The 25822-nt window shown below is 48.5% G+C and overlaps 1 protein-coding gene across 2 annotated transcripts in view; it reads right to left on the bottom strand.

The window, feature by feature from the left end:
* Positions 1 to 1198: 1198 nt before the first annotated feature.
* MYO5B (myosin VB) overlaps positions 1199 to 25822 on the bottom strand; it is a 389410-nt gene continuing 364786 nt past the window's right edge. Inside the window, exons 30-40 of one of the 2 annotated variants that reach the window (XM_047764561.1) lie at positions 21668 to 21745; positions 18262 to 18460; positions 16664 to 16757; positions 15257 to 15400; positions 12541 to 12692; positions 11907 to 11996; positions 10346 to 10496; positions 8602 to 8887; positions 7830 to 8004; positions 6384 to 6464; positions 1199 to 1558 (exon numbers count right to left, since the gene is read on the bottom strand). In XM_047764561.1, coding sequence (XP_047620517.1) covers positions 1406 to 1558; positions 6384 to 6464; positions 7830 to 8004; positions 8602 to 8887; positions 10346 to 10496; positions 11907 to 11996; positions 12541 to 12692; positions 15257 to 15400; positions 16664 to 16757; positions 18262 to 18460; positions 21668 to 21745 — 1603 coding nt within the window. In that variant the 3' untranslated portion in view covers positions 1199 to 1405. The remainder of the gene's footprint in view (positions 1559 to 6383; positions 6465 to 7829; positions 8005 to 8601; positions 8888 to 10345; positions 10497 to 11906; positions 11997 to 12540; positions 12693 to 15256; positions 15401 to 16663; positions 16758 to 18261; positions 18461 to 21667; positions 21746 to 25822) is intronic. The other variant, XM_047764553.1, reaches the window with a different exon arrangement.

A 25822-nucleotide genomic window follows, 5' to 3' on the forward strand; every position in this document is an offset into this window, starting at 1 on the left:
ACAACACAGAGGCTGTCTATGATTTGCAAACACCACCTGTTCCTGTCATGGGAGCATCATACTGTTGTCTGCCAGAGACATGGAAAAATAGTAAAAAAATAAAGGTTGTAAACAATACGTAGGGTTTGCTAATCCAATGTTTGCTTTTGAAGAGACAAAAAATTATAAAAGGAGCAAACACATAAAATCTGTTGTAATATTACCACTCAATACTCTTTTTAATCCTTATTTCAAAGTAGCGATATTCACAATGTTTTCGTGGTAAATTGTTAAAATGTTGAAAATAACTGGAAAAGACGAAGTGGACATAGGCTATTCTCAGAACACACACACACACACACACACAAATCCCTAAAACTTTTGGAAATTAATAATACCTGAACTGAGTTTTTAAAAAGGCTTTTCAAAGAGTCTGATGCTTCAGATGAAGTTTGTTTTCCTTTACTCTTTTGTTATGTGGAATTACTAGTCCATTACATGATATTCTTATTGGAGGTGTAATGGCAGTAGGGGATTACAGGCTTTCATACTGACTTCTTTGGTTTTTAATCTGCAAATACAACTGGAGTTGTTATTCTTTTCTAACATGTACCTAGCATAGATTTTTGTGAAGGTTTATTTGACTCAGTAAATGTATGGACTAGCATTGGAAACCTAAAGAATGACTCTCCATTTGCTCACATTTCAAGTTTGGGAAAGCAGCATTTTTTGGCACAATTCTTTCATAACGTCTCGACTATACACATTGTTTGAGCACATTAGGGCCTGAGTCTTCTAAATTTGCTTCAGAAACCAATCATCAGACTGTTTAGTCTGGAGGTCGTTTACACCACTGTCTCTGCATCACTAGGCATTAAAAATATCTCTGGGGAAACTTCTCAGAAGGCCCAGGCCTGTATTTTTGTTCTCAGAACATCTATCTGCCCATATACCCATCTATACCTGTGGTTTGTCAACGCGGGGAAACGTCACTACATGACAGTATCATGGTTATTGGTACCATTATTTGTTAAAAGTCCTCTGATGGCAATCTATGCGATTCACATTGTTTTAATATTTCACTTTCGCCATTCTCCAGTTACACGTGAAGATCACAACAGGGTCGTTTCCATGTTATAGACTGGCACCTTGGGGACTGTTGGTGGCTGTAGATTATGATATGTATTTGTTTAGACCGAAATCATACTTTAAAAAAATCTTCCATATTTCAAGTGTTTTTATTCTGAGCGGTAGATACAAAATATAAGGACAGATGTGTCTTATTCTGTATAGCTCACTCTGCACAAGCGCTCAACCTCTGATTTGATCTACTTTTATAGATTTAACAGATCCTTAAATTCACTTTACTCTATCCTTCCTTCATGCTCTCATTGGCAATTAATCCAAAGCTGGAAATGTGCATTTTTCAGACTTCATTGAGGAACTCCAGGTTGAGACACGCTGGGATGTGGATGGAGTCCATGGTCAGAGAAGATGGATTAAATGGGAACAAAACAGGAAACATGTGCTTGAAGTCTAACAGCAGTTGCTGAGGATCATTCCGCTCTTGCAGTTGTGCCTGTGGGGAAGAATAAGACAATGTAAAATGCTTCCAATGCCAAAAAACAGCCGGTTTTGGTGGATTCACAAAAATGAATCACCGAAATGTTTCTGTTAAGATAACGAGGTAGGATTTTAGGAGGATGTGGTCTCCCCCTCTCTTAGGTATACAGCAGCGAGAAAAGCTCTTGGGGTAAGGCTTGCTGGACATCAGCTGACTTTAACTTCTCTCCCAATTCTAGCATTCATTAAAAATTTTCCATCTAAGGGAGAAGAGAAAAATCCACTTCAAGTGCAAATCATGTGGAAAGGCAGTACAGTGAAGAAGTTAAGGCCATGGATTCGGGAGGCAAATAACCTGAGTGCTTATCCTGGAAGCACTCTGGGAAAGTTCCCGAACCTTTCTATGCCTCATTTTCCTTCATCATTGGTAAAAAAGAATGGGGAGAGAGTGATATCACACAAAATGACACAGCAGCAACCGCTAAGGGCTAGTACCTCTACTGTAGCAACTACGGTGGCTAGTGCTGAGCTAGGAAAAAAAAAAAAAAAGCTATTGTAACTCTGGACACTTATGACAACCAAGAGAGCAATGTGCATAACCAGCTACCATGCCCCACTCCCCAGCTCCAGTGAAGCTGTAGGGATAGCAACCCACAGTCCTGGAGCAGCTGGCTGGTGCCAAGCAGGCAGTGAGTCCTTGTCCTCTAAAAATATGGGGTTGTGCACTTGAATTGGTCTAGCAGTTCCCTGAAGGACTGGCATGATGCCTGCCTTGATTCTGGCTCCCTTGGAATGGGGTGGCTGGCTGGCTTCCTCCAGTGGCATCAATTGGAAGATTTAAAGGTACAGAGCACCCCTCCACTTTTCTCTAGTTAGAGCCAGATATTTTAGGTAAAGTATAATAACCAAAATGAAAAATTTCAGTTCCTTAAAGGGGTCCAATAACAGACTTGAGCTTGCAGAAGAAATGACCAGTGAACTTGAAGATAAAGCAATTAAAATCCTCCAGTTTTCCTACTGTATATCACAGGGAACCATATCCAGTCTCTTGGGATAGACCATGATGGAAAATGATAAAAGAAAGGGAATGTATATGTATGTGCGACTGGGTCACTTGCTGTACAGCAGAAAATGACTCAACATTATAAATCAACTATAATTCAATAAAACTTTAAAAAATGAAAAATTCTCTAAGTTAGGAGTGAATAGAAAAAATGAAATAAAGTGAACAGAGACTGAGGGACCTGTGGGACACCATAAAGTATGTCAAAATATATACATCACAGGAGTCCTAGAAGGAGAATAAAGAGAAAGGGACAGAAAAATATTTGAAGAAATAGTGGCTGGATTCCCAAATCTGATATATGTTTCCAAGAAGCTCGACAAACTCCAAGCAGAGTAAATTCAAAAAGTTTCACACTCTGACACATTATAGTCAATTATCAAACCCCAATGACAAAGAAAAAATCTTCAAAGCAACAAGAGAAAGGACTCATCACATAACAAGGCATCTTCAACAAGATCAAGAGCAGATTTCTTATTAGAAACCACAGAGGCCAGAAGGCAGTGAGATAATATATTTGAAGTTCTGAAATTTCTTCTTTCAGTCCACCAAGAATTCTTTATCTGGCAAAACTATCTTTCAAGAATGAAGGAGAATGACAACAATCCCTCCATATCCACAGGTTCCACATCTGCAGATTCAACCAACTGAGGATCAAAAATATTTGGAAAAGAAATTTTTGGAAAATTCCAAAAATTAAAACTTGAATTTGACACAGGCTGGCAACTATTTCCACAGCATTTACATTGTATGAAGTCTTGTAAGTAATGTAGAGATGATTTAAAGCATACAGGAGTATGTGCATAGGGTATATGCAAGTACTGTGCCATTTTATATAAAGGACTTGAACATCCACAGGGTTTGGTACTCATGAAGGTCCTGGAACCAATTCCCCTTAGATACCGAAGGATGACTAAGTCACTTCCAGATAATCAAAAGGAGAGGGAGCTGGTTACTAGTAACTATAGAAAGTCCTTCAGGCTGAAATGAAAGGATATTAGATAGTAACTCATAGGTAAATGTAAAGAACAGCATTATACTTTAGGTTTGGAGCATGTTTTTTTCCCCTATATGATTCATACAATGCAGAAAACAAACTATAGGTCTCTGTTAATGGGTACACATGTATAACAGATGTGATCTGTGACAAAAATGATATAAAGGCAGAGGGATGGAGATGCAGAGCAGCAGAAAGTTCATATACTATCAAAACTAAGTTAATACTGTTTAAACTAGGCTGCTGTAAATTTAAGATGTTAATTGTGATTACCACAGTAACCACTAAGAACCTAAGTAAAAAATACACAGAAAAGGAAAGCAGGGAGTCAAAATGGTACACCGCAGAAAATAAACACAAAGAACGTAAGGGAAAATGGAGGAACACAAAACAAGGAGATAAAAGGCAGAATAAACCCTTTTATTAACAATAATACTCTAAATGTAATTTTTTTTTTGTCTTTTTGCCTTTTCTAGGGCTGCTCCTGTGGCATATGGAGGTTCCCAGGCTAGGGGTCTAACTGGAGCTGTAGGTGCCGGCCTACACCAGAGCCACAGCAACGCAGGATCTGAGCTGCATCTGCAACCTTCACCACAGCTCACGGCAACGCCAGATCCTTAACCCGCTGAATGAGGCCAGGGATGGAACCCACAACCTCATGGTTCCTAGTTGGATTCATTAACCACTGAGCCACAATGGGAACTCCTCTAGATGTAAATTTGAAGGCAGGTATAAGGCAACAATTGGCAGAATGACTAAAACGAACATGATCAGGAGTTCCTATTGTGGCCCAGTGGTAACAGACCCGACTAGTATCCATGAGGATGATGGTTCGATCCCTGGCCTTGCTCAGCAGGTCAGGGATCCGGCGTTGCCATGAGCTGTGGTTAGGTTGCAGACATGGCTCGGATCTCGCGTAGGCCCCTAGCCTTGGGAACTTCCATATGCCACAAGAGTGGCCCTAAAAACAAAAAAAAATTTTTTTCATAGCACTTCAGCTTTTATTTTTCTACATTAGTCAAATGTATCAGTAGGCTCTGCTCTTTAAAGAGTTTGAAGACACTGTAAAGGATTTAGAGGAGAGTTTAAAAATGGTACAAAAAAGTTAAATAACACCTATATTATAACAATTCAGCAGCAAAAGGAGTCTATGCATTTAATTATTTAAACTTCACAAGGCAGTCATTCCACAAGAATCTTCTTGTGAATTCCTCCGGTGAGTTTAACAGTCCCTTCAAATTGACATTTTTAAAGGTTAGCATATGCTGTCCTCACCACCCAAGCAACGGTTTGCTTTAACAAGCAATCTGTATTTATCCTACATAAGGTTCCAGTACAGGAGGATGGCATGGGCTGTTACAGCCTTGAGTACTGTCAAGGGAGAAACAGAACATAAAATTTTAGCTGGGAAAAAAGCAAAGCCCAAAAGCCATTTTTTGATAGAACTGCTGGACATTGGAACTGAGTGCTAAGGAAGACTAAGACTCTGACTATGTGTCTCCAGAGAACATGGGACCAACTTCCATTACCTTTTTCCTACATCCTTCATTCAAACCCCAAGTCTGACTTGGCTCATATTCTTTTACCTTTGGCCTGAACTTGCTTGTAAACAGTGCCAATTGATGAGTTGCAGCTCTCCTTTTCATGTGTGTCTCAGATATTTCAAAACAAAAAAGACTTTCTAAATCTGTTCTTTGTTTTGTATAAATTCTCAACTCTCCATAAAAACAGTAGCAGGTTAGGGATCTCAGTGGTTTTTGTTTTGTTTTGTTTTGTTTTTTGTTTGTTTGTTTTTCCCTGTCCTCAGAGTCTTCCTGCCCTTTCAGAGCTGACTACAAAATCCGTGTTGGTACGTCTCTGCCTGCTCCTCTCTGATCCAAGGCTTTGGTAAACCACTGCATTTCTCCCACTGCCCTTAAGAGGACAATCTTCCATCTGATTGGCAGCCCTCCTTGACCCTCAGTATCTATTCTCTGCTTACACTCGATGTTCAAGTTAATTTATTCTTTTCCCCTTTTCCTGCATCCTCCTCTGATCATCTCCCCCATTTCTTTTTCATCCTTGTTTCATATTGACAATTATTTTACTGGCTAAAGAGGTGGTAACCCACTGAACCACAGTGGGAACTCCTCAAATTGTTATCTTAAAAGAGTATTTCTTAGTTCCATTTGTGGGTGGGATTGATACTCTGCTTACTTTGTTAATTCCATTTTGTGCTATAGTTTAGTAACATGCTAGTGGCAAATGAAATAATACTTAAACCATGTCGAAAATCTGAGAGGCAGAGATTTATTAAAATTCAGTCTTCTGGGTATATAAAATCATTCATGGGTGGTATGGCTCATCTTTACCTAAAGAGAACACTGAAGAAGGTAAGATCTTCTAGAATACAAGGGAACAACCAGTATTTTATTAATAATGAGAAGCAAGGGTAAAAATCTAAACTATTGGAGTTCCTGTCGTGGCACAGCAGAAACAAATCTGACTAGGAACCATGAGATTGCAGGTTCAATCCTTGGCCTCACTCAGTGGGTTAGGGATCCAGCGTTGCTGTGAGCTGTGGTGTAGGTCACAGATGTGGATCAGATCCCACGTTGCTGTGGCTCTGGCATAGGCCAGCAGCTACAGCTCCAATTAGATCCCTAGTCTGGGAACCTCCATATGCCATGGGTGTGGCCCTAAAAGGACAAAAGACGAAAAAAAAAAAAAAAGAAAAAAATCTAAACTACCAACTCTTCAGTTTTAGACAAGACTTCATAAAATTAATATTTTAAAACATACCTGGATTGTTCGTATAAAGGCCACTGTTACCCGTTCTTCGAATTCATTCAGAGGAGTATAAAGGTTCAAAATTTTGACAATCTGTTAAAATAAAAACAAAAGTTTATCAGCACAGAGCTAAATGAACATAAGACAACTTTTGAATTCTAAAGAATGTATGACATTGGCACAGGGCTACACCCTCTTGAGGCTGAACCCACAACCTAGATCGTGGCGGGATTGATGGTTAAGGGTCTGCATTTGGTAAACTAGAGTCCAGAAGCTTTGCCTGGTAGGTCTGAGCTCTGGCTCCATTCCTCTCTCTCCTGCCCACCGCTCCCCCTGTGTTCCATGGCGTATAAGGTAACAAGTTTAGCAAAACATTGCCTGAAACCCTCAGCCTCCTATCAACTAGATTTCATTTAAAGAGTCCGGGGTCTCTTACCTTATATAACAAAAGTTGTAACAGCACCTTCTTGCCTCCCACCATCCCCAAAATCACTTATGAAGGAATAGATTTTTTTTTTTGCTATTTGAAAGGAAAATAATCTGTTGTCTACCTACTAACTGGGGAAGTAGCCTGCCTAGTTGCAGACTGATGTCAGATGTAGTCTGGGAGTAAACGTATGAAAGTTAAATAAATTTAAAAGGGGAAGAAAGTTGAACATTTTCAGTATATAGAAGGAGGCAGTTTTCTTAGGAGTTTGGCCTTTTAGTAGTCAGTGGAGGAGGTACGGACATGTGTGTTTGGTTTTCGATGCTGAGTTTGGATTTTGCTGTTTTTAGGTGTGGGGCAGAGAGAACGCGCATGATTTAATTTGGAAAGTTCGATTTCCTCGTGCTGGTCTCATTTTGCGTGACCACCTTTGTGGTGGGCCCATTTCTAAAGTGGCATGTTCATGATGGAGGGGAAGGCTGCCTGTGTGTGGATAGGATTTACCTTATAGACTGGGAGTATCTCTGCAACCAATACAGTTGAGGAGGTGGGGAAGAGGAAAGGAACATTTAAATGCCTCTAGGTTCTTACTGACTTTATTTAAAATAATGTAAATGGATACTAAGTGAAAACATGACCAGCATGGGATTATAGTTGTAAAGAAAATTATTTAATGCCAAATGCCAGATGCTATTGATTTCTGAAAGAAATTCAAATTTCCAGGTGAGAGACATTCCAGAATTCATTGTATGTGTATTTAAAAGCTTGAAGCTAAGCTTGCTGTTTTGTATTATCTTTCTAGGTGAACAAGAGAGACCAGAGAGTTACTGGAAAACACTGGCATCTTGTTTCACAGACCAAAGCTGTCTTTGCTTTATCCAGGAATATCCCACTAGCTGAAACTTCAGAACTGGATCACGGGTGGTATAAAAGGCCAGGAGGGCAATGCTAAAGAACAACCACTGCCAGGAACAGACTTGAAATGGAAGCGGGGCTTGCTCTGAGTCCCTTGGTGGACAGAGTGACCATACCTGCTGGGTGCTGAGGGCAGTGCACAGGGAGCAGATGGCCTCGGCGTCCTCAGGGGTTTTCTTCTTTAACTGCAGGAGCTGGGCTGCCTGGATCAGAGGTTCCATGGTCTGAACAGCTCCACTCTGGTGCAGGTTTCTTCCTCGAAGCCACTCCTCCAGCTGACTTATGTTGTACCTTAGACACAGGAAGAGCGAGCAGTGTTAAGCCGGTCTTCCCGCTTCATGGGGATGAGTATACCTCTTGTGTTTATTCTGCTACCCAGCTGCCACTAGTGTTATTCCCTTCATCTTAATTATCTCACATGAGCAAAAGCATGAAAAGTGCCTGGCACTCAGTAACCTTTTGTGGAACGAGTGGGTGCTTACACCTAAGCCCAGATGAAGTACCTAAAGTGCCTGTATAAAGTTAATGTGGAAAAGAGGCATTAACTATATTGAATTAAAACAACTTACACTGAACTGGCACAAACATATTTGTATTTCTGTGTGAGCCTTCATGTCTCTGACATTGATTTTTGTCTCTGATCTACATGCATCATCTTTACAATCTTCACATGAGTAAGTAAATGTGTTTTAAGCTTTGAATTAATTTACCAGGTCACCATCACAGTGTGTGATGAATTTCACCAAAAGATAAAAAGGTGGTGGATTTGAGTTACCTGTTGACTGTGACAAGGACGATCAGATTTGGATTTGGATTTCATTTTCAGAGACCAGAGTCCCGTGGGTGACCCGAGCCAGTGTGCGTGGTGGGGCGAGGCGCCTCCCCTACCTGAGCTGCATGCCTGTGCTCCACGAGCAGACGTCCTTCCGCAGAAGCAGGTTGTTGAGTGTCACGGCGTTGATCATGTAGAAGAGCTGTTTGAACACCTGCAGGATGATCTCAGGGTCCAGGCCCTGGTCACACATGATTGTGTGAAAGGAATTCATCTGGCGGATGATGGCTTCCAGACAGTACGAGCTATCCCCCTCCGCCATGCTGGAGGAGCGCTTCCGGTAGCCCGTTGGCTTCACACCGGATAGACCCTGAATGCTCTCGTTCTCCAACATGGCAGACACTGAAAGAAGAGCACAATCAGAGAGGCTGCTGGTTCCCAAAGCTGTCTCGGTGTCACTCAGATCACAGTACTCAGGGCTCTGGGAGGGATCACACCCAGAGGTGTACAATGTCGACTGCTCAGGAACTTCCAGCACTCGGCACAGAATTTCTAATGTGCTGATTTCTGGTGGTCCATAGAGAAATCTTGGACCAAATCTGTGGATCAAATTTTCGCCTAAACGTGCTAGTGATGGGACATACGTAAAAGGCATGTACGAACTCAATTCTGTATTGGCTTCTGTGCTAAGAGACCAAAATTTGAGAGTTGAACAACTTGGGTATAGTCTTGGCCCAGCTACTGACCTGGGCTTGAACCCTGACGTTGTCCTACAGCGTCCTTCGACCTGAGCCACTGACCTTAAATCTTAGGTTAGTGGATCTGTCATACTTATTGCAGAGCTTTATATTCAGTATTCCTTTTAATCTTCCACTAACCCATTTACTCATGAGGAAACTGAGGCCCAAAGTCACATTTCTAGGAAGTGGCACGGCCAGGATTAGAACCCAGGTCTGTCCGATTCCAGAACTGATGCTGCTAACCCTCCCCTTTCCTGAGTCATGAAATATCCCCGTTCTCCCCACATCAGGTAAGGATATGCTGGTGCCTTGAAAAAAGATTCTCAGATAGGAAGAAGGATTTGGAAGGACTCTTCTTCCACAGGATACATTTCTGGATGGCATGCAGGTTATCTACCCTACTTGGAATTCACTTCTAACCCACCCATGCTTTAAGAACCTAGAGAAAGCATTACCCACAGGTCCAAGGGACCATCTCCTCCCCAGCTTTTAGGGAGCACCATGAGTGATGCATACACATGGCACTTTTCTTTTAACTTAAAAAATAACTGCCTCGAACAGATACTGACTTACAGACTTTGAAAAACTTTTGGTTTTCAAATGAGACAGGTTGAGGGGTGGGGGGATGCACTGAGGGTTTGGGATGGAAAAGCTGTAAAACTGGGTTGTGATGATTGTTGTACAACTATAAATAAAATTCATTCAGTAATTAAAAAAATAACTGTCTCTTATTTTTCAACTCTGATTTCATTTTAAATGCTCCAGTGTATTGCTTTGGACAGAATGTTCAATAAACATTTATTGCTGGAGTGTTTTTATATGAACATACTAAATGCTTTCCTTTCTTCATGAATAAAGTGTATATATGAGCAAGAGGGTTATACTTTTTCACTGTAAATGCATTTAGACCTTCTGAATTTATAGTTTGTACTCTTATGGTGTTGACAACTTCACAGTTCTTTCCAAGGAGCTGGCACACACCTGCTCAGCTGCCTTCAGTGGGGAGGTCCTGGCTTTCCGGAGGCTGTGCCTAAGATATCCAGTTCCCTAAAAGTAGGCAGCACTTACCCTCACCCTTCAGACCCCATGATGAGCACCGGAGATCCCAGTGCTGGCTTACCTATCATGGGCTGCAACAGGCCCTCAGCGATTTTAATGAGCTGCTGGTAGATCTGAATGGAAAGGTCGCTCAGCACCTGGCGGTATTCAGTGAGGTCAAAGTTCTTAAGGCAGTGCTCGTTCTGCTTGGCGGTGTTCTGAGTCATGAAGCCCTGCAGAGGGAGAGCAGGGCTACACTGAGGCTCCGGGGCCTGCCAGGCTCAGCAGGACTTCTGGGCCTCCACTCGCATTCTATTTTGGGGGCCCAATCCGGCTCTGTCTAGTTACGTGATGTTCTACAAGACCCCAGCAGCTCTCTGAAGTCTCAATGATGGTGCTTCAATTTCAAGGCAGTGTCAAAACGCCGCAAGATAGAGAAGTCAGAACTGCTTCATTAAAAGGCCTCAATCATTTCATCCAAATCCCTAAGGTTTCTCTAAGGTAGCAAAACTCAGGTTGGTAGGAGGTCCAGGGAGAGCGGAACTCATGCTTTTTGCCTCTTTGCAATTCTTTTCCCAACAGACCAGGGGACCCTAAAACCTTAGGTTATACACAGTCCCTAAAGGAGTACCTGGGTCATATTTTTTGTTTTTACAATGAGAACTTTTATATGGATTTTATCATTGGGTATAGGATTAATGGATGAACTGAAATGGTTGCACAGCTACGACACGATATCTTCTTAGCTTTCTACAGTAACAAGATGAAGTAACATGCAATCTCAAAGAACTGCTCATATCAAAAGGACTCATGTAACCAAAGTCCCTCTGCATTCAGGCCAAGGAGGGCCAAAAGCAGCCAAAAGGTCAGTGTTTTCAAAAGGCTGACTGTCCCCAGAAAAGCCTCTTATACTACATCAAATCACAAAGTAATTTCAACAGAAAACAAACACAGAGGAAGAGGGGAAAACTGAGATAATGCAACTTAGCCTAGACCTGGTTATATGTGGTTCAAGTCTCATCCCTAGGAATATAAGCTGAACACAATGGAACTCTGGGGCTCCCTCCCCTGCCAGCCCTAAATAATATCTATGTAGACTACACACAACACTGGGGCAAGTGATGGTCTCAGTGAGATAACCTGAAACGCAGTTCTCCACTTAACGTAAAAGCTTGCGTGTGATATCAGGGTTACGTCTTAGAGGACATCCGGTTTCAAATGAAGGCTGTTTCTTCCAAAAATATAGTAAAAAAAATTTCTTTAATGGATGGGCTGTACCAACTCATCTCCCCACCAATCTACTCACTTCATTCAGGGTGATGCCCAGGGCCCCGGGACCATCCAGGCTGGCCTTACTCCTGCCTCCAATGAATAGATGCAGAAGGCACGCCTGGAGCCTGAGGTCCCAGAGGGTGGTGCTCTAGAGACCTCACTCCCTCTCCTCAGGGACACAAGCTCAGGATGACATGTGGACAAAGCAGGGTGACATGTGACTGACAGCCCCGGCCCCCTGAGATCTGATGTGCTCTGGAGCAGAGCAGGTGCTGCAAATGGCCAAGGACGTGGGGACATGAATGCTGAGGAACATGGGGCAATGGTAGGTGTCTAAGTGTGTGTGGGGACTGGGCTCACCATTGCCTCACCTCATCGCCGCTGTACTGCTTCAAGCAATGCAGGAGGCGGCAGGTATTGGATAACCAGAATGATGTCATCTCAAAGTCATCATTGTGCTTCTGTGAAAAGAAAAAGCCATTCCTGGTCATAAGTCAGTGGTTCCCATCTGGCTAAATGCTTACCTGTTTCATTCTCTCACCTGGCAGGCCCTGGCTAGTCACAGTCAGGAGATGAGAGCTACTGCCACAAGGCTGCGTTACTGCTCATCCACTACCGGGTATGACACACAACCCTGTTCTGGTACCCTGATTGGTGGCACACACATGCATGTACATGTGCGTGCGCACACACACACACACGGCAGAAAAACTGTTTCTGTGGCTATGACTATGAAGCCAAGCGATACAAATGAGCTTGACTCCAGCTGCTCTGGGTTGGCCTGGCAGGTTCTCATCTATCAATGACCCAACACCAGGGGTGTTGGGAGGATGCTGGTGAAACGTTCTGGCATTGCATTTACCTAGAGGTCAGCTGTCATTTATTTCCCTCCAGGGCTGGAGAGTCTGGAGAACTTCTTCCCGCAAAACCCAGGCTGAGAGAAGCAACGGTGAGCTGCTGGCTTCACTCAGTTCCCCACCAACCACCGTCGGCCTGGACACTGACCTTGAGGACTTTCTTGATGCCGTTGATGGTGGAGGTCAGCAGGGAGTGCACCTTGAGGTCATCGTTCACGTAGTCCGCATGCCTGATACACATGTAGAGGATGTAGGCTGGGAGGCAGGGCACTGTGCCCGCCAGGGCCTGGGGCTTCAGCTCTAACAGCAACAGACCACAAGAATTAGAGTCAATGCCCAGAGCTGGAAGAGCCCTGGCCCAAAATACACACTTTCAATATCTTCCTGTAGCTCCTCGCAGGGGTTTGGGAGAGGAGAAGGGCAGAGGTTGCCCTGGATACACAGATTCCTGATGCCCCTGACTACCAGGAGTTTTAGAAACTAGGTGAAAGCCCCAGACAAAAAGCATGTTCCTAATTGTTTAAAACAGGCTCCTCATGCTTTGTCCTTACAACATAGAGGAAAGAATCCACAGGAGGCTCCCTGCCAGGTTCACACACAGGCCAGGTTCACCAAGGAGTGGCCTGAGGCCAGAGGGCCACTGAGGATGGGAGCTGCTCCCTGATGGGGCCCGGACTCCCCACCCCCCGCCCCAGTACATCCCTTCCTATCGTGGACACAGCAAGAAGGAGGGCTCACCCCGAAGACACAGGCCGCGTGCCAGGGGTTGGGAGAGCTGGAGCAGCCTCCCACCCACTTGGCCGTCAGTTCGGCAACTATGTGGTGGCCCCTTCCCGGACCTGCTCAGAGCCAGCAGATCTAGCAGAGCACTGACTGGCCACAGCCGCGCTCTCCTCCCTAGTGCCACCACCTGACCTGCGTCTCACCGGCCTCCCACTTGGCTGGAGCTCATGCGGCTCTAGTCAGGGACAGCTGCGGCCCTGTTGTCCCCCACCCCTTCAGCTCTCTTCCAAACCCTCACCACACCCCCTCCCAGGTGCACATTGGCTGGACTGGAAGAACCTGTGAGCTGCCCCATGAACTGCAGACTCTTGCTCAGCCTCCTGGTCCTTCCCTGCCACAGCCCTGGAGGATCAGGGAGAAGCTGTCAGGCTGCTCTCCATTCTAGAGGAAGCCCACAGAAGCAGTAGCCCAGGCTCAGAGCAGGGAGTGCTGGTAGAACCCTGGGGGAGGAGGAGGGAAGGGCTAGGGACAGGAACGATGAACTTGAGGCCCTGGGCCTCAGACCCCAGGCCTGCCCACTTCAGCCCCAGCGCTGGATCCCCAGCCCTCACCTACTCTCTCATTACCTCTGCCCCTAATCTTCACCCAGCCCAGGCCTTACAAGCCACCTATAGGCTTGGGGAGGCAATGAGGGAGGCAGGCTGGGGAGGGGAAGGGGCAACAACCTCAGATCTTCCACCAGGGCCACCTAGGGTGGGGGCTGGGCACGTGCTGCCAGCATCTCCAGTGGGCACTTGGCCTCAAACACACATACAGGCATAATACTCCAGGTACCTGGAGCATCTCACAGGCTCAGCAAATGATTGTGGGTTGGCCCTTGGCTCTAATTAGAATGCCATTAACATTTATTCAGAAAGATGTCTTTTAAGGCCCAGACTTCCATTCTATAGCTTCTTGCTTTGAGCGTGACTCGTATGCAGATGGTAAACAGCTTGTCTTGCCTTGGAATGCTCAACTGTGATTTGAGTCTTGATTCCCGTAGCAGCTACATGGTAGAGCCTTGAGCGCAGGTACCACAGCTCTACTTTTCTCCATGGTCCACAGTAACCAGCCAGCACCGGGCCCCTAGGCCGAGGATCGTGAAGTCCTGGCATCCGTGTGGAGGGGTCTTGTGGAGGGAAGGGGACCAGGCAGCTTAGCAGATGAGCTTTCCTGGGGCCACCTGAGCAATGACTGAGGGAAGGAGTAACCCCTCTGCTGGCACGAGCAGTCTCCACTGTCATTATTCTTTTTTACTCTGACGCTGTGAACTTTGAGTTTCATTCATCAGAGAATAAAGGTGCATCCCTAGTGGTGGTTGAACAAGATCAGCCTGTTTAAGGGAGTTTGAGGTCCACTCTTATCACATTTAGTTGTCAGGCAATTATAGGGAAATTTACCTTTGTAAAAGTGGAAAAAGCTCAGCTATTAAAAATACCCCAGACAAAGGGCTGAAGCAAAATCTGTGCTAGGCTGAAGTCACACGCCATTCCTCCTGCTGCCCTTGGCCCTCAGCACAGTAGGACCTTGATAAACTTACATTTCTCTAAAAGAAGGTTAACCTCTTATTTGAACTTCAGATACCCCTGCAAAAGCTACCATCTCTTTGAGTTCCTCATGTTGGAGAAGTTCACGAAGGGTTTTGCAGCTTTAATTCAGCCCTTTAACCTTTATCACGTGTGGGGAGGTGGGGTCGGTAACCTCATCCCCATCGTACAGAGAATGGAGCTAGTGGTTGACGGGCCAGAGGACCAGACCACCCAAGATGCCTCTATTTTTTTCGTCCAGGACTCTTCCTCCAGGCTCTGCAGGTGGCTGCTGCCCTGGGCATTGATGGGGTGTGGGTCCAGAAGGGTCAGGGCGGTACAACTGGCAAACCAGGCCTGGGGCTGGGAGGAAAGTGACTCCCAAGAGTCCTGCATGCGGCCCCAGGGCAGCCCGCACACTGACCTGCAACATCAGCACCACCTGGGGGCTCATCAGAAATGTGGTGAGAGGTGGTAGGTGAGGGTGGGTGGGGGTTGTGTGGGGGCACAGAGGAAAAGGAGGGAGGGATGCGGGCTGTGCAGGAGGGTGGGGGTGGGGGGCAGCAGAGGCCTGACCTGTCACCAGATTCCGAACGAGCAGGGCCTCGTCCTCCTTGTGGTATTCCAACATGCCCTGGAAGTCCTTCTCTTTCCGCTGCACGGTGACCTGCCTGTTGAGCTCATGGCGCCTCTTCTCACTCTGCGCCAGTGCCTGGGCAGCTGAGCAGGAAAGAGATGGGGCACGAACTGAGACCTCCAGACTCAGCTTACCCCAGGGGGTGGGTAGGGGGCTCATCTCAGGTGGGTGGGGTTTGGGCCTGGGTCTGGGTCTGGGGCCTGGGCTGGTTCTTTGAGCTCCCACACTCTCTTACATGGTCTGCCCCTGCAGCCTGGGCTGTACTCCCAGTGTGCCCAGAGGGGCTCAGCACTGGGCACTGGTGTCCACGCAGGACAGAGGCCAAGGAAACCCCGAAAATGGCAATGGGCAGATTCTGGACCAGAGAAAACTTGGGAAGGCTGTGAGGTGCAGGATGTACAAACACCCCATTGGGTGCTATTTCTTCCTTCCCAGCTGTAAGAAAGGGAAGAGGATGGGGAGAGACAGAGGGGGAGGGGAGGGGCAGGGATAGAAGGAGGGAGGGGAGAGGGGAGGATCAGGAGAAGAAAAAGCCTCAGTGACAGGACAATGGGAAGTCCAGAAACAGAGAAGAGAAATCAAAAGACAGGGAGAGGCGTGCAATGGCCCAAGGCTGGACAGGTGCCAGGCCTGAGCTCCTAGAGCCTCACCTAGGGCAGCTGTTGGACAAAAGCAGGTGATCAAACAAGCAAACAATACCTGTGATGGGAGCGGTGACCCACAGGAGGTGGTGTTAGGACAGTGAAAGAGGGGACTGGAACCCTGGGGACATCTTGGCTCTGGAGCTGAGGTGGAAAGATGAGGGGGCCCAGGTGGTGAGGGGACCACGAGAGGGACCCCAGCAAGGTGGGATGTGCAAAGAGGGGCAGAAAATGACATGATTAGATCTGCAGTGAGGAAGTCAGAGAAAGAACATTCTGTGTGTTTCTGGAAGATGGATTTAAATCCCTGCCTGACCTCTCTGAGGCAGATTCCAGTTGGAAAGTTTTACCTACAACTGACCTCTCTCCTTCTTGACCACCAGAACATGGAGCAGGGCCCTGTGGTTTGGGGCTTTGTGTTACATATTATTCTTTCACACCGGAGGGTTTTGCCTCCCAGCTCCAAGCCCCTAGAGGGTAGGACCACAGGGCCGCTGCCTCCGCTGCTGTCCCTCAGAGCTTGGAGTCAGTGCACCCAAATGCCTGCTGAGGTCACATGTGTAGTGCAGATTCTGAGATGGGGGCCACTCTGTGACTCTGTCAGGGACTGCACTGGGCAGGGGCAGCACCAGGTGGGGAAGTGGAAGGGCCTGGGGGTGGCCGTCCCCCCGCCCCCACCAAGGGGCTCATGCACTCACACCCTACCTTCCAGGTCCTGGACTTTCTTCATGTAAATCTTTAATTGCTTTTTGAGCTTCTTCTCATTCTTTTCCAGCTTTTCAACCAGTTCTTTAAGGTCCTGAAAGCAGAAGGAAGCAGTGTGAGGACAGATCTAATCATGCCCTGGAGGGCCGGGGTGGCATCGGGGCTGAGTGTGGCTCACAGGCAGCCATCGAGGAGGCCAGGCTCTGGGAAAATGTGGGGGGCCCAGCCCTACACAGCTCACAGCTCCCCCGACTGGACCCACGAAGCACGCAATGGCTCAGAGCATTCCCTCGGTCTAGACCAAAGACTCCTCCTGCTCAGGCAGCCAAACCCACAGTTCTCTGGGCCAAGCCTCCTTGGGCTGCCATGACAAACCCCCCAGGAGACCCTCAGCCTCGTGTCCCCAGGAGGACTTGTCTGGGAAAGAGCAGACAAGTGAAGGCACGCAAGGGCAACAGGGAGGCCACAGGCCAGTGAGGTTACCTGGGGCACAGAAACAAAACAGGCTCATGGCTTGGGCCCGTGGGTGGCTGCCTAATTCCTAGCAACCACCACCACATGGAGAAAATCAGCCCCCTGGGACCTGAGATGCATTAAAGCATTAAAGCCACCCTGTTCCAACCTGGTAGTGGTTCTCCGTGGCGGAGAGAGGGGTAGAGGGAGCTCCATGACCATTACAGACTCTGTGACTAGGAGGGATGCAGATGACAGAAGCAACCATCCACTGTGGGATCTCAGGAAACTATGGGCACCCTTCCTGCCCCCTCCTCTCTGCCCATTCACATGGGTGACATCCCTTTCATGCCTCCTGCCGCAGCTCAAGTCTCCTGACTATTCTTTTTCTGCATACATATTAATCCCAATGGAGAAATGGATTTTTGGAAACAGCGTCTTCTTTTTCTTTTTGTTTCACATGCTCTGCTTTCCCTACTGGCCTGCTAGCTCTCTGAGGACAGAGACTTTCTGCCATTTCTCCGGCATCTGCCAGGGCTCCCCTGGTGACTGTCTGCAAGGACAGCCACCAACAATTCCTCCTGCTACCCAACCCCCCCGCCCCAAGCAAAAGGAGGAGTCTGCCCCCACCACTCAACCTGGCTAGATTTGTCTTGATCAAGAGACTGTGGCAGAAGTGCCCTGGGCCAGTTCTGGGACTAGACCTTTGGAGGCCTCCCAGCTCATCCTCCTGGAGGCCAGCTGCCACAGGAAGCAGCTCAGGGTGGTTCAATGAAAGACAAGGAGTGCCGGGAAAGCAGACCAGGTGGAGGGAACCGAGGCCTCAGATCCAGAATGGGGCTATCTTGCTTCCTCCAGCCCCAGCCAATCAGTTGGGGCAGAGAAGATCCACCCCCACTGAGCCCTGCCAGAACTCATGACTGGTAAAATGGGGTGCTGTTCTAAGCAAGTGGTTTAGGGTTGTATATTAACAGATTAGTATTTATCTCTGTAAACTCTTCCTGATTGGAAGTTTCCAGATTCTCTGTTCTTGCACAGAGCTAAGGACTTTAACCTTGACCATTTGGTGAAAGGCCATTCCTGAACCCTACCTCTTCCAGAATGTGACCTCCCTGAGCTGGACCCTGTGGGGCACGGCTACGCACCAGGTTCTCGTTAGTCAGCCGGGATATCTCCTGCTGGACGCCAAACTCCACCTGTGCCTCTGGGGAGAGCAGCAGCGTCTGGCAAAAGGTCTGCTGCTGCTTGTCCAGCTCCTCCTTCAGGGCCTCCACCTGGGCCTTGAGACCCTCCACCTCCTCCTCATGCTCACGGCTCTGGGCCTGCAGCTGGGCCTCCAGCAACCTGCACGGGGAGAGGAGTGCAGGTGACTGGGGTGCACTTGAGTCAGTGCCCCCAAGTAAGGGCCACAGACAGACATGGCCGAGGGGAGCAGTCAAGCAGGGACACAGCAGCAGCATCGATTGCACGGAACCAACAGGGGATGACATGGGGGGTGCAGATCCGTGGGGCTGCGCGGGCAGGCGGGCCAGCCTGACCTCGCTTGGAGGACAGGAGATCAAGGCCAAATGCAGCACCCCCTGGCCTTGGGCCTTTATCTTATTCCTCATTCTTGAGCATAGCTGGTCTGGGATTGGGGACTGCTTCCACGTCAAAATATTAGCGGAAATAAATGTCCTATAGCATCTTTTCAATAAAAGCATCCATATCTGCCCCAAAGCTCCCAAGAATCTTCTTGCTGAGACAAACCTCTGGTAGAATGAACTCACTATACTACTGCATACTGTCCTAGAGTAGATTCTCTGTAAGTTTTAGAAAGGCAAAACATTAGCCCCTTTCTTTTTATTTATCTTACCGCTATTACCCCTACTTGATCTCTGGCCTTTTCTATACAATTTCTCCCCAGTCATAACAGAAAGTAATTGCAAATGATCTGGGGATGGGGAGGTTTAAGATCAACTGCTGTCATGACAAGCAGCAGAGAGACCTAGAAAAGGTCTGGAGAAGGTTGGGGAGAAGTTGTGGAAGACTCTTTGGGCCATTCTGGGAGCCACCTGTTCCAACATAATAGAAGGCAAGGAGTTAAGGAAGTTAAAGGCTCCTTTTCAGGAAGTTAATTACTGATAAGACTATGAGCGATCTTCTTGGACTTCACTGCTTGAATAAATTTTCATTAGAAGCCCTCTGACTTGGCCACCCCCTCCTCCTCCTGGGATGCAGATAAAGACTGTGGTCAGAGGTGGGCAGAATTAGGACCCTGGAAGTGCCTAGGAGACAGCTCCAAAAGCCCCTGGAGCCAGGGGGCACAGGCACCAGGTTTCTGCACTTCAGCTCTTGGTCTGGGATGGGATCATTGCCACCAGAGAGGAGGGAGCAAATCCACAAGGGAGCGAGAGGGGTAAGTCTACACTGTAAAGTCCCAGAGGGAAGTGACCACGTGTTCAGTCTGCCCCACCGCAGCACCAGGTGAGATGCTTGGCACCCAGGGACTTCTCAGCAAAGTGACACAAACAAAGACATGATGGCGAGATGACCAATTCACCCCCTCCCCACAGGCGGCGTCACCAAAAGCAAACAACAGGGCGAGGACTGTGGGAGATAATTTGGGAATTGAATCAGCATTTTTAGAGGACACACAATAGGTAGATAACAGCCAATCTTGACTGTAATACGCTGAAAGTAATCACCAGTTAAGTGATACATTTAATAAAGGAAATAGACCTGAACACTGGGTTCTAGGAATTCTGCCTCCAGGATTAACTCTGGGTTTGTGCTGTGAGTTTACTGCTCACATCTTTCTTACCCTCCATGTAGACTGTAGCTGGGTGACAGCCCAGGGTTCTGTGCAAGGTCCGAGAACCCCTGCCCAAGAACCAAGCCAGCTGCCTCACTTTGCAGGTGTGAAAAGAACACGAGAGAGGCTGGGGGTCATGACCAGTGGCAGAGCTGCTTCTGGAAGCCAGGTCTCCTGATGTGTAGGGCTGTGCCTTCTTTGTTGATTAATGCTTTCATTTGCCAATGCGTTAAACCATATCTAGCGCCTTCTCACACCCACAAATAAGACAATTTCTAGATGGGACAGGAATCTGATCGTACCGAAAAATAGCCATTTAACACATGTAGCAGCCCGTATTCATTCCACACTTACTGCATGCCAGGCAGTGCAACGTGCTTCACTAGGGTCGGCCCTATTCCTCACAATGACCTGAGGAGGCAGGTCCAGTTCTGATCCAGCTGGAGGTCACGCTGCTCACAGTGGGGGCCACACTTGAACCCAAAGCCAGGAGACACGCTGCCTTGAGAACAAGATGATCTTAACTTTCTTTTGCCAATAAGAGAGGCTCCTGCTGCCTGTTTTTGTTTTTGTTTTAGGGCCATACCTGCAGCATATGGAAGTTCCTGGTCCAAGCCGCATCTGTGATCTACACCACAGCTCATAGCAACACCGGATCCTTAACCCACTGAACTGGGCCAGGGATCAAACCTGTGTCCTCATGGATACTAGCTGGGTCTGTTACTTCTGAGCCACAATGGGAACTCTGGCTCTTGCTGCTGTCATAGGACCTCTGCGATGTCATTAGCAGGCAGAACTTGGGAGATGGTGCATGAGGCCCTTGGCTCCTGTTCCAGCTCTGTCACCACCAAGCTGAGTGCACTGGGGATGGCACTCATGTCACCTGGCCCAGCCTGTCTCCTCTTCTGGGAAACAAGCCTGAGGACTACTGCCCCATCTATTCCTGGGAGTCTCATCTGTGCCACAGCCCCAAAAAGCCACACACTGGCAACAAACATGTGGCACAACCATCAGTTTATATTAATTTTTGCACACGTCTAACCTTCTTTGCTAAACTGCTCACCCAGGGCTGGTGGCCAAAGGGTTACCGATTCAGATTCATATCCAATGGAACCAGGTTCACATTCTGGATCTTCTGCTCAAGCATCAAGTTCCTCATACCCTGTGAGCTCCAGTAGACTTGCCCCAGGGAAGCGCAGTGAGGGTCAGACCCCATGTCCCTGTAGCACACCTGGCGCTGGGCTGGTCAGCTGCTGTGAGCTCCGCAGGGCCAGCACACGTGCCAGAGGGCAGGCTGTGAGGAGCCCTGCACTTGGAGCACAGCCAACAGCACAAACACATCTGATACTCTTGGCTGATTCTGCCGTTAGGATGGTCAGCGTGTTGCACGGGGGCCGCAGAGACTCAGAAACACACAGAATTCACTTCCTCTCAGCTGTGTTTTAGAGAGCTGCGGGCCTGCTGCCCCCTACCCCCCATCCCACCCCCGGTCTATCCCTTCACTGCAGAGTGAGCTGGACCCGCTGGTTTCTAAGGTTCCACTGGGCCATCAGTCACTATCACCTTGACCCCAAGAAGCAGCCTCCACCAACCTGATCCACAGGGCCTGGACACAAAGTGACAGATGGCGATGCAAGGGGCTACCCACCAGCACCCTGTGAACTGCACCCTTGCATCCACTCCAGCTGAAAAACAATGAAGCGTAGACACGAGCAGGCAAAACAGAGTAGACACAGGAAGAAAGAGACACATTTGACCTGGCAACTTGCTTTAGGCCTTGGTAGGCCAAGCCGAGCTCTCCATCTTCATTCAAGTATCCCCAATCCTCAGTCTTGCTAGAAATAAAGGACAGAAAAACAGGGCATCCACTGTAGAGGGGAGAGATGGGGCGGCAGAGAGCCTGGGAAAGGAGGATGGCAGCCAAGGTGTGGAAAGGCAGGAGAGAAGGCTCCAGAACGCTCAGCTCCCCCTCCTCCCCTCCCGTCACCAGCATCTGGGTGCCTGCAAACATCAGCTCCCCCAAGTCTCCTGGCTTCCAGTCACTGTCTGGAGAGTGGGTTCCCACCCTCTCCTATGGGACTCACTGGGCACCCCCAGCCAGAAAGCACAATGCTGAAGGCAGAGCAGAGATGGCACTTGTTCTGATGCTGCTGCAAATGAAGGTGGCATTCACCTGTGTTCACTCCCTGTCCTCCCCTCTACCTGAACGAACTGGGGAAAGAATAAGGAGATGAAAAAAGGGCAGGGAGGGGGGGACCGTGCAGGGGTGGAAGGTGCAGACGCTGTGAGTGTATTAGCTGCACTGGGTGGGGACAGTGGCCTCCCAGATGCCCGAGTGATCTGGGGGTGGGACCTCGGGGACATCTGGCTCCCTGAGAACAGGGAAGGAGGCTACATATTTTATCTGCTTTTCAAGGCATATGTCTCTCCTGTCACTTCTTAAGGGCACAAAAGTGTTAACTCCAGCCCTCACTACAGAGTCTTGCATAATAAAGCTAGTTTGGCACAGCATTTTAAATCAACTATACTTTAGCAAATGCAAAGGAAAACATTACATAATTTAGATAACACTAAAAAAAAACAAAAAACAAAAAAAACAACAACTAGCATCTTGGCAACCAGCAGGATGAGAATTGAACTTTCTTCCTTTGACCCTGGCATCAGGTTCATTACCCCGATTTACTAATTGAAAAAGCAGAAGGCCAGATGTCTCCTATTTGCAAGTTATTTTGTCTTTTCCTTTGCCCTGTGTCTGCCCAGTGCCAGCAGCAGAGTTCTTGGAGAGCAGGCACATGTCATAGACTCCCCCAGCATGGAGTCCCCCTTACCCCCCTCCCCTGTCTCACACAGCCCTGGGCACACACAAGACCCCTGAAGGCCAGTGGGACTGGGTGGTAGGCAGAGCCCTGCTGCCCCCAACCCTGGGTTTCAGCCCCTCCATCCCTGCTCCTGGGGGGCCTCTGCTCCTGCTGGTTCGATCCCAGCTTTCCTGGCAGGAATTATGAAGCAGAAGCTGCATCCACACTGCCTGCTACCAGGACCAGTAACCCCTTCCTAATTCCCAGGGGGAAACGATCCTCCCTAGGAGCATTTGAGGCCATGGGCCAAGGGATGCCCCTGTCAGGTTGTGTGTGAGGTCTGGGGGTGCGGCTGTTACATCTCCCCCTGGCTCAGCCACACGAGGAGGGACCTGGCCCCTGCAGGGCTCACCCAGGCTGCTTCTTGGGCACAGCTGGTCACACCCACAGCAGACCTGACTCTGAAGCATCTGCAAAGGAGCTGAGTAAAAAACAATGGTGAGGATGCTTCAAGGGCCACCCAGGGCTTTTGCTCCATCGTCACACCTGTTCTCCCTCCAGCCAGGCTGGGGGCTACTGCTGGTCAGTTTACCCTGGCCCCTCAGCCCGGGCCTGGCTTTTCCAGACACTCTCTCTTCTCGGAGCCCTCAGCTGGCCTGTGTCCGCTTACCACCGCAAATCCGCTCATGGCCTGGGCTGCATGAGGGGGAGCCCACAGCTTAGCACCTCCCCTTTCTTGGATATTTACACTTATTTTATTTTTTTGTAGGGCACAACAGTGGCATGTGTAAGTTCCCAGGCTAGGGGTCAAATCGAACTGCAGCTGCCGGCCTACACCACAGGCAAGTGGGATCTGAGCCATGTCTGTGATCTACACCGTGGTTCACAGCAATATCATATCCTTTAATCCACTGAGCGAGGCCAGAGATCGAACCCACATTCTCATGGATACTAGGTTGGGTTTGTAATGCACTGAGCCACAACAGGAACCCCTTAACACTTACATTATTTAACTCAGGACTTTTGGCCGCTGAGCTAGTGCTTTAAACCCGGTGGGCGGGTCCCTGCCCTCCAACTTTCTCATTTCCAGGCATGCAGAGATGCCAAGGTGGGAACCACCTGCCTGACACTGACACTTGCGCTGGAAGTCAGGTGGTCTCCAGGCCTTGGTCTTAAGCCTCTTCCTGCCTCACACTGGCTGGCCCCTCAGGCACTGAGGAATGGCTGCCTGGCCCCAGCAGGGCAGGCGGGGGGTGGGAGGGGGGCACAAGTGTGGAAGTTGGCATCCTTAATTCCATAACATACCAGGCGTTGTGCGCAAAGTGCAGAGCAGAGAACCATGACGCCCAGTCATTCCACAGCGCTCAGGAAGTCAGGCACATGAGTAAATTAAAAACCAGTCAACCAACTCCAGGCCCATCCTTTGTTCCCCCAAGAAAGGGCCTCTCTCCAGCTCCACCCACACCACTGGGGGAGGGGGGGTTGGGGAGGGAGCGCCACCTGGTGGTTTCAGAAGGAAAACCCTGAACAAGCTTATAGGAATTTACTTTTTAAATCTAAATCCTTGATGTCACTTAATCTCAAAACATATTCATGGAGAACCCACAAATGTTCCACCATGCTGAGCCCTGTTCCCAAAGAGGCCATGGCCACACGTGAATAAGCAGCAGGGAGAGTCTCCAACTGCAGAAGGCAGCAAGACACAGGTTGAGGAAGCTGCTGGAGAGCCAGGCTCTCCAGAAGACGGCTCCCCTCTGCTGACAAACTCCTGGCCCAGTTACTCCTACATGCCCTGGGCCTGTTCTTCACGTGTGAAGTCAATGAGCTTGGCTGAGTTAACCTGAGAGGTTTCTTCTAGATTTGTAATTATATGACCTAAATTTGTAAACGTCACGCGCAAAAAAGGCCTGGGATACTATTACTTTCCCTCTGCACAAACTGTGAAACCAGGACCTAACCACCATTGAAAGGACCTGCTGTCTGTGGACAGAAACAGACAAGGTTCCTGCCAGCTTGAGAGGGTGGTTTCCCATTTCTGCAAAGACCACTCTGTGCGCCAGAGATGTTTTCATTTCTTTCATTCACACCGGGGCTTTGACCCACTGCCCAGGAGATTCTGGGATCTCTGAGAAATGGGAGGCAGCAAACCCACACTGTGAACAAGAGAGGGATGTTGAACCCACAGGCCTGGCCACACTGTGGGGAGCTGTTCCTGGATAAATATGGTCATGCAACAGAGACAGACATGGTGCTGATGTCTCTCGGGACCACGAGAACTTGGAAGAACATAAGGGAATGATCACCGCTAGAAGGCAGGAGCAGCTGAGTGGGTGCTGTGAGAGGAGCCAAGCAGTCAATCCTCCCTGCTCTGCCCTGCCCAGCAGGACAGCCTGCAGCAGCTGGGGCTCAAGGCCAAAGGACTGTCAACTCCAAGAGCACCCTAAAGCGGCTACACTAACTCCTTGCTGTTTGGATAAGGTCTCCCCTCTCCTGCGCAGGCTCTTTAGGGGCTAACAATCCCAGGTTCACCTGCCCAAGCTCAGGTGGCAACAGCACAGCTGCTCTCCATGCCAAGGGCCCCCTGTTGTTTCCTGGCACCTGCTGGGCGGAGAAGACCTGCAAGGAGGTTTCCTGGGACCTGAGGAAAAGTCTAGAAATGCACCCTAAGTCTTGCTCTGGAGCTCCGCAGACTTGGCAAGGCTTGGGTTGAACTGACCAGTGGCCAAAGGAGCATGTTTGCAGAGCCAGGCCTGAGCCCTGGCCACACTCCTGCCCCCAGGGGCAAGGCCAGAGGCAAGACCAGCCTGAGAGCAGCCGGGACCATCTGCCAGCCCATTTGCCCGTCTCCCCCAGGTAGGCCCTGCAGGCTTGGTTCCAGACAGCCCTGGGAAGGAGGCTTCTCCCAGCACCTTGCCTGTCTGCGGCAGCCTATCTCTGGGCATGGACCAGCCCTGTCTTTACTTTAGCGCTGCCATTTATAAAATGGTAATAATGATGTTAGTTTCCCTTGGTTCCCAAGATGTGAAAATGAGAGAGCATTTGGAAGCAGAAGGGCCCTATGTATTCCTGGGGCTCTTCTCGGAGCAGACCCTGAGCACTGGCTTCTCTCCCACA

Source organism: Phacochoerus africanus, chromosome 2 (genome assembly GCF_016906955.1).
Source record: "Phacochoerus africanus isolate WHEZ1 chromosome 2, ROS_Pafr_v1, whole genome shotgun sequence".
Taxonomy (NCBI): domain Eukaryota; kingdom Metazoa; phylum Chordata; class Mammalia; order Artiodactyla; family Suidae; genus Phacochoerus; species Phacochoerus africanus.